At 37.1% G+C, this 12,008-nt stretch overlaps 1 protein-coding gene and 1 long non-coding RNA gene across 7 annotated transcripts; one reads left to right on the top strand and one right to left on the bottom strand.

Moving 5' to 3' along the window:
- Nucleotides 1-4,099: 4,099 nt before the first annotated feature.
- LOC143304169 (uncharacterized) lies at nt 4,100-5,861 on the bottom strand. 6 transcript variants are annotated; one of them, XR_013060870.1, is made up of 5 exons: nt 5,810-5,827; nt 5,202-5,324; nt 4,620-4,708; nt 4,294-4,515; nt 4,100-4,192 (listed from the first exon to the last, which is right to left on the bottom strand). It is a non-coding gene; the product is annotated as an uncharacterized LOC143304169 (long non-coding RNA). The 6 variants fall into 6 exon arrangements; XR_013060869.1 differs by having other exon boundaries at nt 4,294-4,383; XR_013060871.1 differs by having other exon boundaries at nt 4,294-4,379.
- Nucleotides 5,862-5,952: 91 nt separating this feature from the next.
- Nucleotides 5,953-8,797, top strand: LOC143304165 (uncharacterized). The gene is made up of 3 exons (XM_076626532.1): nt 5,953-6,074; nt 6,160-6,284; nt 6,771-8,797. The coding sequence occupies exons 2-3, from the start codon at nt 6,199-6,201 to the stop codon at nt 8,692-8,694; spliced, it is 2,010 nt and encodes a 669-aa protein (XP_076482647.1). The 5' UTR covers nt 5,953-6,074; nt 6,160-6,198; the 3' UTR covers nt 8,695-8,797.
- Nucleotides 8,798-12,008: the final 3,211 nt, after the last annotated feature.

The raw sequence follows: 12,008 nt of genomic DNA, 5'->3' as shown, positions 1-12,008 counted from the left end.
ACATTGACAATTGCTATCTGTACAACGAACAAATAGATATCACCCTTATAGTAGGCCTTAACGATCCAATTGACCAAGTTAATAGATTACAACGCGTAATAGATTTAATAGACCGTCAATGTAAACCACCTTGCGCTTACATACCAGAAATAAGCAGCCTAAAATTTAAGTACAGAAATCTTCAAAACCTGACTCGGCAACTCAAATTATTATTGCGTTATAAAAGCAAACGCGGATTGCTCAATGTCATAGGCTCAGTATCCAAAACTTTATTCGGAACTCTCGACGAAAACGATTTAGAACTCATTAACAAGAACATCGATACATTATTTGATTCCAACAATAAAATAAAAACAATTCTTAGTAACCAAACCGCACTCATCAAACGCGTGCTAGACAATACCAAAACAAATCAACTTGAAAACTTAGCCAACGATATACACAAGATTGAAAACCACAATGAAAAAAACGAAATATTAGTCTCCCTATTAATTCAAAGCGAATCTACCATATCAGAACTCCATATAAACATCGACGAAATTTTTAACACTGTTATGTTAGGGAAACAAGGAATCATAAACCCACAACAATTCTTAAAAACACTTGACCAAATAACGAGACAAAACTTTATGACTAACCATATCGAACCTTCAGTTCAAAACTTTCAACTAATTCTAGATCTAAGCAAACTAAAGGTATGGATAAGAGATAACAAACTTATATATACAATAACTGTGCCGCTTTTGGAAAACAATGAATGGAAAATAACTAAAATTTACCCGATACCTTCCAAACAAAACTCTGTATTCATTGCGCCTGTAATAGAAACTGATTTGATACTAACCGACTCAGAACAATACACCTTTGTCGATAGTCACTACTTAAACAAATATTGTAAACGAACGGCAATCATCCACATTTGTAAAAGAACTCAACCGAGTCACAATAGAATCAATTCACTTGAATGCAGATCAGAATTAATTACTAATCGACAGACGGTCAAAACTTGCCCGACTGCTGTCTTCAAGCTGGAAGAATTGACGTTCGTACCTTTGCAGACGGAAAACCATTATATTATTATTCCTGCGAAAAATGTACAAATCGACGTGTTATGTAAGACACATAAAATCCTAGAAATTAGACAACCAAGCTTAATTAGCAGTAAAACCGGGTGCATAATCACATACGATCATAATATTATGAAAATAGGAGGATCACATAAAAATATCTCTTACGAAACCAAATTTAAGAATAGCATATACAGCTTCGAAGAAACAGATGTTCCAATATTAGAGAAAATAATAGAAACAGCTCCAAAAGTAACTCACAATTTTAACCAATATAAAGCTAACCTCGACACATTACAAACACAAATCAGTACCCTGCAATTTGAGCGACGCATAAATTCATTGAAGAAATATGGCATATCCACACTACAAATATTAGGAATCATAGCCCTAGGACTAGGAACAATATATGTAATGTACAAATGTAAACTTTTCGAATGTCTACGCCGATGATTTCCTAAAAATGTACGTATCAAAATACTCTGCCCTACCGCTCGCGTAAACAGGATCGATCAAACATCAACAATACCAAGGACGGTCACCTTCCAAAATATCACCGAAGACGAAGATGAGGGGATCATTCAACTTAGAAGCCCCACCAGAGCCTTACGCTTTAGCGGAGCAAAGCGAAGCTAAGGAGGGGGGAATGTCACGGTGGTCGTGAGAACGCAACGAAAGGATGGTTATGCCTCACATACCTTGGTCAGCAAAATGATGGCTAAGCAGTAATAGAAACCCTATGTGACCGGCATCCAGCGATAGCCCCTCCACAGGAGCCGGGTCCTTGATATAAAAAAGTACCTCTCGAGTTGTTGTAAGAACATTCTTTTCTGTGCTGTTTGACCATTCTGTATCGTTACTCTGTCAGTGTTCAATAAATTTTCTAATAACAATCAAAATTTAAGTACGAATTTCTCACCTTGCGTGCGGAACGTGAAATTACCCCGAATCGACGTGACACTACCATAGAAAAGGAGTGTCTGGCAATTGTTTACAGCGCAATGCACTTCCGACCGTATCTTTACGGAAGAAAGTTTACTATCGTAACCGATCATAAACCTTTAGTGTGGATGCATTCTATCAAGGATCCTACTTCTAGAATTTGGAAATGGAAATTCAAATTATCGGATTTTGAATTTGATATTGTATACAAAGCAGGCAGAGCGAACGCAAACGCAGACGCATTATCTAGGAACCCTCCAGAAGTTTGTTTACCAATCAGAAAGAGAGAGGAAGTCTCACCGATTCGCTATCCTGTCCCAAAAAGATTCGAAATAGACACGTCAACGGAAGACTCTCCCGTATTCGAAGCCAAACCACGCGTCTTGCCTCAACCCAGTGATTCCAAAAACCAAGGAAAGGGTTTTACCCGAAAACATTTTACAATAGAAGAAACCCCCATAAAATATTTAGACCAAGCACTAACAGAAATCAATGTAAGTACAGACAGAGAAATAACCAATCGAGAAAAGGAAGACACGGACACGACAAGCGAAAAAGAAACCTCCACTGTGGTTCCAGAACTAATTCAACAACAAGAAAAGGACACGAGACCTACGATAATTGCGGAACTAAAAATTTCGGAAACCCGAGACTCAATTGCAAGAGTAAGTGACCATAAAGTAGTATTTATAGATATACACGGCAAACCGATAGATAAAGGAGCCTTAGAAATGAAGGAAACGGGAAAATTGCCTCGTTATGAAGATTTAATGTTAGAAAAAGCAAGATTGAATTACGATTCCGGAAAATACATTGTATCCCTACCGATAAAGGAAAATAGAAATATTCCAATAACACCAGACAATTTATTAAACTCGCTAAGATCTCTATTAGACGTAGTAAATGAAAAACAGTTAACTTCGTTTAGCATTAGCAAAGGAAACTTGGAGGAAATACCCTGGCGATATACAATCAGAAAATTAAAGGAAATATTTATGGAAAAAACCTTATCCATCACCATTTGCACTGGAGAAATAATTACTCCACCTGTGGAAGCGCGGAACAACATAATACGAGAAAAACATGAATCAAGCGTAGCAGGGCACAAAGGAATTACCAAAACTTATCAAAGAATACGACAACACTACTATTGGGAAAATATGAAAAAGGAAATTCAAGATTACGTAAGAACATGTAAGGAATGTCAATTAAAGAAACTCACAAGAATAAAAGCAAAACAACCAATGGTACTTACAGACACACCAGGTAAAGCATTCGATAAAATTAGTATGGATATTGTAGGACCATTACCAAAAACTCAAAAGGGAAATGAATATATATTAACCATCCAAGATTTATTAACAAAATACTCGATTGGGATTCCACTAGGAGGAATCTCGTCAACCGAGATAGCGGACGCTTTTGTAAAGCGATTTATTTGTCGTTTCGGATCACCGAGAGCTATTCTCACTGATCAAGGAACGAACTTTACATCCTCACAAATGAAGAAAGTAGCAAAGAGATTCCGCATCAAACAATACACCACGACGGCATATCATCCACAAAGTAACGGTTCAATCGAAAGATCTCACCACGTACTGATTGAATATCTCAAATTATACATTGAAAATTCCAGAAATTGGGACGAATGGGTAGAATTAGCTATGTTTTCTTATAATACCTCTGTACACGAAGGAACGAAATTCTCCCCGCACGAATTAGTTTTTGGACATTTAGCCAGAGAACCTACTGGTGAAGTAATAATCGAAGAGAACATGGAACCAACATACGCAGAATATCTCGAAGACCTGTTCGATAAAATTAACACCGTACAACGAATGGCAAGAGAAAATTTAATAAAATCCAAACTAAGATCAAAAGAATATTACGACCGACGAATCAACCCCCAGGATTTTAAAGTAGGAGATTCGATATATTTACTAAAAGAACCCAGTAAAGGAAAATTCTCCGATCAATATACTGGACCATATAAAGTGCTAGAAATCCTGCAGAACCAAAACGTCAAGATTGAAGTAAAAGGGATTCCGCGAACAGTGCACTTAAACAAGCTAAAACTAGCGCATAATCGAAATAAACAATGAATAAAAGTGATTTCAGTGGGCAACGTAGTGCAGTAGTGTATGTTGTAGTGCTGTTTGTCGAATAATACAGATATCGAACACCTAAAAGGAAAAAGGGAAAATTATTATATGTGTTTCAATTATTGCTTAAATATAAAACGTGTTAACTCAATGAACAATTAACTAGTGAAAGTGAAAGTTACCTTGTGAACAAGTGATCAACATACAAGAAAGTGTACGTGCAAGTATAGGTTATGGATCGTTGTTCGTGGAACATAATGTACGACAGCTACCTAAAATAAATGAATAAATTAGTCTCAATTGTCTCAGTGCAAAATACGAGGTTACTAAGTGTTATAACTATATTGTGGATAAATCAAAAGGAAGTGTGACACTGTTCGTGGAATAATACAGATAGGGAAAACCTAAAAAAGAAAAAAAAAGGAAAATTATCATGTGTACTCCAATTATTGTTTGAATATACAACGTGTTGATTCAATAAAATTAAAAGAGTGAAAGTGAAAGTTACCTTGTGAACAAGTAATCATCATACGAGAAGGTTTACGTGCAAAATAGGTTATGGATCTCTGTTTGCGAAACACCATGTACAACAGCCAGCTGAAAAATAAATGAACTAATTAACTTCAATTGCCTTAATGCAAAATACAACAGTACTAAATGTTATAACAATACTGTGGAAGCATTGCACTGTTCATCGAACAACACAGATGGCGGAAACCTCAAAAGAAAAGAAGCTTATTACAAGTGCTCCAATTACTGTTTGAATGGGAAACGAGCTAGTTCAACGAATAACGAAAACAGTGAAAGTGCAACTTACCTCGTGAACAATCAATCACCATACAAGGAAGTGTACATGCATGGATTTCGCAGATTAACAAGAAGAAATAAAATAGCTGATAAATATAGAAAGTGGTTAGAAAATAATTAAGATAGATTAATTGAAAGTAAAAGGATATTTTATTATGTATTAATCTACGTAGCATTGTTATATTATTATATCTAACATGTAGAAGTGGATTTTGTAATGCACAATAGCGGTCGCACACACAATGCATTATACACATATTAAATTAAATGAATTAAACAGTACCTTTATAGCCACAGATATAAGACGATTGAAGACAACCGTAGTAAGTATCCAAGGCTTATCGAAGAATCGGATGATGTTGTGGGAATGATCTAGGTAAGTGATGCAGCATCGAAAGAGTAGAATCTGGAGAATTACAGACAATGTTAATCTAACAAATAGATTTTAATCACTAATAAAGAAACTAATTCATATCATACACAAAATAATAGCAAATAGCAAGTACAAGCAATAATAAATTAATAGAAAAGAATGAGAAAGGTCAATAAACACAGAAGTAGGTTAGAAATTAATCAAGATAGACTAACTAAATATTAACAACATGACTGAACTCGGTGCAAAAGAATAAAGTTACGCTACACAAAATATCTGGTAACACAATACACAAAAAACATTAACTAAATTAAACAAGACTTATATAAATGCAAGTCACGTATAATCAAAACAATGACTATCGAAATTCGATAACAATACAATCCATGCTATCACATTAAGGTAGCACACGGTATTGACACACACAATATCATGAAACACAAAACAATATTACAAAAACATTACTAAGTAAAATTATAGTGATTAACAATTAATTAACTATTTCAACGACACGCTACTGTTGACATTAAACCAACGCCATACCAAAGATACACGCGAGCGGCCATGTTGAAAAATTCGTCGCGCTCAAATACAAATAATAGCCAATAGAATGAAATACAGCATCATAATAGTAATATTAGGTACTAATAAAAAAAAAAACAACAACAAAAAAAAGGGGAGAGAGTTAAGGAAAATACATATAATAAATAACAACTAACATAATCATAACATATTATATATATTATATTATATACAGAGATACAGTATTCATACAAGGAACAGGTCCGAATGAAACATATATATATAAAAAAAAAGAAAAAAATATATATAATATATATATATTAACTATTTTTGTATGTGTGTATAGAACTGATGGCGAATTCATCAACCATTCTCTGAACGACGGATGGAAGAACATGTAGATGTTGTCCAGACGTTTCACGAGGAATCCAGAGAGCATTTTGAATCTCTGCAGAAAATCCTTCCATGCATGTTCGTTTACAAAAATCTGACAGACATCGAAAGAATTTTTTTTTTTAGTCCAAGGAATAGCAATCCGTACCGTAGAACTGTAAAGCACCTGTACGCCACTCACGAAACCAAATACTTTTGCTATCCACCTGTAAACAAATGACATTTATAACTATGCATATAACTTTCACCTAATGTTTAACAATATATACATACACGCATGTTGTAAAGTAGGCGATATCTATTGATAATCTAAGTGACTCGTAAAATAAGTCGTCATATTTACCATTGCACGCACATATATATATATATATATATATATATATATATATATATATATATATTCAAAGACAAGCTATAATTGAAATAAAAAAAAATAATAATAAAAAAAAAACAACACACAAAAAACATATAAACTTTTTTTTATATATTAATAATAATAATAAAAGGTTATTCTTATTTCTAATAAACCCGAGAGTAAGAAACCATTTAATAAATTGTTGATAGGAAGATGAACTGCCTAGTCATCGTACTCACCCTCATCAAAATAACACACGGCCTGGTAGGATATGACTGCAATGGCAACCACCTCAATGTTACCACTATCTCTCTAAACTCCATCGGGGACTGCAGCATACAGCCTACATTGACTGAAACCCAAGATATTTATATACAATTACTTCAACTCTCAGAATTTGAATTTACCAACGTAAGGCAATGCAAGGTGCAAATAACTCGAATTGTATATTACTGTGGCATGCACTCTCACACGTCGGCAGTGCATAACGGATTCGCCGAATACCTCCATGAAACAACCGCCCAACAATGCGCAAGGATGCACCAAGACGGCACGTTTTCACTCGGACCACAAAACCTTATAGTTGGCCTAAAGGATAATGCAACAGAAACAAGGTCGCTTGTCCTAGCCGGCAAGCTAACAGACGACGGCAGCTGCCAGGGAACACAGTATGTAGAGCCATACGGGAGCTGGGAAAAGGTCGTCGTACAAGCAACAGTGAGGATAAGTTTAAAATCAGCAGTCGTGCCAGTACGGATCGAGGAGAACAAAATTCTACTGAAATCAGGAACGGTATGTACCTTTAGCGAAGGAAACTGTCTAGACGCTGAAGACGGATACACTTATTGGCAACCACAACCACCCTCACCATGCAAATTTGATCAGTACGATGTGCTATATGAAGGAATTGCTACAAAGATCCAAGAAATAAAAACCAACAGAGAATCAGCACAACCAGTTTACGCACTAACAACGCAGGAAGTAACATTTGCACTGACTAAAACCGGAGAACAGCCACTGTGTGGATATACCCTACTATCCACCGAACATCCCAAATTGTTCCTGTTAGAAACAACAAGAGGAAATACGTTCATCTCCAAAAGAAAGACAGCAGTCGAAAACTTGGACATATTCGCATACGTCAACTCAAAATTCATTTACGTAGAGAAACATATTAAACGACAAATGACAACATTGTACCATGATATATTGACACAAAGATGTACCACGCAGAAGAAACTAATAGAGAATGCTTTAAGCTTAGCAATCTTACTGCCCGATGAATTTGCATATACCATAACCAAAACCCCAGGACACATGGCCCTGATCGCAGGAGAAGCAGTCCACATAGTCAAATGCATTCCGGTACAAGTAAAGGTACGACATACAACAGAATGTTACTCGGAGCTACCCGTTTGGCAAGGGAATCGCACCGCATTTTTAACGCCAAAAACACACATTCTAACGCAACACGGAATCCACAGAGAATGTAGCGCGGTATTACCTACACTATACAATATCGACGGACTCTGGCACAAATTCGTACCAAAACCCATGGAAACAATTGCACCACAGGAACTCCGCCCGGATGTACGTCAAACGTGGCAATATTCAGCACCATCGTCGTTGGCCACGAGCGGAATATACACCCAAAAGGACCTTGATGCACTTCGGGACCACGTCATGTTCCCGGCAGAAAAATCTGCAGTTTTGAACACATTGGCCAGAGGAGCAACAGGAAAAACAATCGTCCCTGGAACAGTAAACATTCTGGGAATGATGGTCGAAAACACATTAACGACAATAGTAAAAAATACCATATCAAGCTTATGGATTGGTTTTATGGAATTTGGAACCGTCAGTGCAGCAATATTTGGAATACTTGTAATATTTAAACTAATCAAGACGATAATAGATATAGCCATACATGGATACCAGTTACGTGAAACTTACGGATGTGGAATCGCCCTATTAGGAGCAATATGCGGCTCAGTTACCCACCTGCTACTATACCTCAAAAGAAAACGAAATATCGATGATCAAACAGCACAACCTCAAGGGAGGCCGGCATTCGTGCGATTGCCTTGGAGAGTGACACCTCGAGCATTTTCGTCAATCGTATTTTGCGCCTAAGATTATTTTTACGCTTAGTAAAGAGTTATCTCGTTGGCCGTGGATTCGTTTGAACCCAACAAACACATTGTTAATAGTGTACATTAAATACATTATTCGTAAATCATATTATTCATTAATCTTACTATTCGTTAAGCTTATTATTCATTAGACTTATTATCTGTTAAACTTAATTATTCGTATAATTTATTATTTATTAACTTCATTGTTCATCAAATTTATTATTCATTAGACTTAATTAATTTTTTAATTAAGCTTTGTGATAGTCTTGTATATACGCGTACATATTGTCACGTCCCGCGCTCCGCACGCGCCGTAACGAGAACAAGAAAACTATCCCATGCAAAACGCGCGAATAAAGATTTGAATGCACAAACGAACACACGGCGCTACGAAACTAAAGGAAGGATTAACAAGGCGAGGGCAACTAATAAATCCAATCAGTATAAAAAGAAATAATAAATGAAACCAGCCAACGGATTGAACGAGTTACGAACCAAACAAATAAACCGGGAAATAAGAATAACTACAAAAGGGGAAATAATTGAAACACCAGATATACATGTATATATAAATATATTTTAATCAATCAACTTGGAGAGTTACATATAAATATAAACATATATGCTAGACATGTAATGAACTAGTAAATACTAGAGTTAATGCTTATAATACTATGCAACAAATACAATATTATCAATTTGTTACGACCGTTCGCGGAGAGACGCGGTCGCGAGGAAAACGCGTCAGCGAGAGGCGTAAATTCTCGCTACGATTCGGTGAATCGACGCCGCGAAGTAGTCGTTTCCCTGTTTCGATTAAGATAACAGAGGTGGTTAAATGAATATGACACAGTAGTAAGTTATATTTCACCGTTTATTCCAACAACTTATAACGAAGACAGTTACGCTGATGCGTATGCACGAGATGAGCGAGTGACTGATCTGCGGGTGTGTATACCCGGTGGAAGGATGTTGACCGTTCGAAGGATGTAAAATCAGTACTGTACTGGGAGACGATGATGTGTCGGAGGAAAGCTAAGGATGGGTGTGTCTAGCGCACGGGACCATCGGATTTGTTGGTGCCGATGTTATTTAGGAGAGTGAGGGAATAGGCTTCGTTTCTAATTGGTTAAACGAAGGATCTTAACCGCCCTCGAGAGAAAGTGGTTAGTGAGAGGACAGTTGCAGCGTACGTGCGAAAAACCAACTTTCCTTAGTTAAGCCGTGGTAGACAATAGTCTTTGGAAATTCTTCCGAACCAGATGTTTGTTTTGTTTGAAGGACCTTTCCTAGGAAATCTATGAGATTTATGGAAGGTCCTTGAAACTATGGAGGATACGCTGCGAGTATCCGAAGACATCTGGTTGCCACATTGCCCGCGGTGTGTGGCCTCGGCTAGGTAGAGTGTTACGCGACGTAACATACTCCCCCCGTCGAGAGGGTACCGATCAAAAGGAAATTTTGGGTCCCTAGGGAAAGGATCCTTGGAAATTTTGGGAACATCCTCTAGTACCTTAGCCTAGATTTTATTATAGTTGTAATTGCTTAAGATTTGTAATAAGCGAGATTGGCTTCGAGGTGACAATTGGTCGCCGAACGTAGCCACGGTCACGAGATAAACGTTTTGCCTAACGGAGGTCTGACGAGTGGTTGTATGGGTTTTCCGAGAAGTGTGATTGTGGCGGCATGCGGCCTCGAGAGCGGGCCTAGCCACGTGTGAGGTTACCTCGGAGGTGCCGATACAATGGGACATACATTGTATCAATAACCAAACTCCAAGCAGAAACTGCCTAGCAACGGCGTTCGGAACTTTCTCGATGCTTCTAACGAGTGCGTATCAAATTTCAGACGAGGCCGGCATTCGTGCGATTGCCTTGGAGAGTGACACCTCGAGCATTTTCGTCAATCGTATTTTGCGCCTAAGATTATTTTTACGCTTAGTAAAGAGTTATCTCGTTGGCTGTGGATTCGTTTGAACCCAACAAACACATTGTTAATAGTGTACATTAAATTCATTATTCGTAAATCATATTATTCATTAATCTTACTATTCGTTAAGCTTATTATTCATTAGACTTATTATCTGTTAAACTTAATTATTCGTATAATTTATTATTTATTAACTTCATTGTTCATCAAATTTATTATTCATTAGACTTAATTATTTGTTAAGCTTTGTGATAGTCTTGTATATACGCGTACATATAATCTCGGCTTTGTGAAACGATGGCTAGTCCACGCGAAGAGTTGTCACGCGCCCAAAATTCCGATTTTAACCCGACATATATTTTAAATAACTCAGAGCGGTCGGAGCCTATATCGTATCGATAAAGTTTGGACCCACGTAAAAATAAGTATAAAGCTCAGGAGTTTTGTCGTTTGGGTATTCAATTGTGTGTTCACTATCGTTACTACTCGCACTCCGCACTCGTAGTACAGATCGACAAATTTTTACAATTTGTTAATTTATCAACCACGGTTGATCATTTTACAATCCACAGGAAAATGATAACATGCTCGATATTCTAGCTCGTGTTTGAAGATACATAAAAAATATATATTTATACACTTCCTATACTACATATCTCATTGAGCATGTGAAAACTCGCTAGTAGAACGCTAGTAGTAGGTTATGAAAATACATCTAATTCATAAATATATTGTGAAAATTATGTAAAGAAATATAAATAGAAGATAAATTTGAGATAACAAAATGATAGCACGCGCCATACAAAATATATGTCGGGTTTACATTAGAATTAGGGTTAGGGGCGTGAAACGAATCTTCGTTTGGGTTACACGTTGTCGTTATGCAATGGAGAAGACATTGACTAGTGCAAATACGATTATTATAGAACCGGACAAGTAACCGCAGTAATTAGGTGCTCGAGAAACTAATGACAATGATCCTAGGTTCAATAACGAATCCGCGGTCGACGGGATGATAGATGAACGTACTCACAAAATCTAAGTCGGACGCGTAATATTCACTGGTCGTAAAGAGTTACTCCTTTCATCAATGAGATCGCGAGAAAGAATGTCTTTCCCGTCCCGATCATGCCACAGAGGAAAACTATAATGGGGTGTGTCTAAGGACACGAGATCATCGGAATCGTCGAGAAAAGCCTTCGTTCAGAAAGTAAGGGAAATTGGCGTTGCTGCTAATTGATCAATCTCCATATCGGTGGTTAGAAAAAGATGCTAGCCGCCCTCGAGGGAAAGTTGCTAGTGGGAGACGCCGCTCGTTGAAAAATATGTCTCCCCTATCTTCCCGTAGTTGGGACAAAGACTGTTTGTCTGTTTGAAGGACTT

Source organism: Bombus vancouverensis, unplaced genomic scaffold (genome assembly GCF_051014615.1).
Source record: "Bombus vancouverensis nearcticus unplaced genomic scaffold, iyBomVanc1_principal scaffold0025, whole genome shotgun sequence".
Classification (NCBI taxonomy): Eukaryota; Metazoa; Arthropoda; class Insecta; order Hymenoptera; family Apidae; genus Bombus; species Bombus vancouverensis.
The sequence above is the reverse complement of the archived record's forward strand: the minus strand, read 5'-3'. Positions and strand labels throughout refer to the sequence as shown.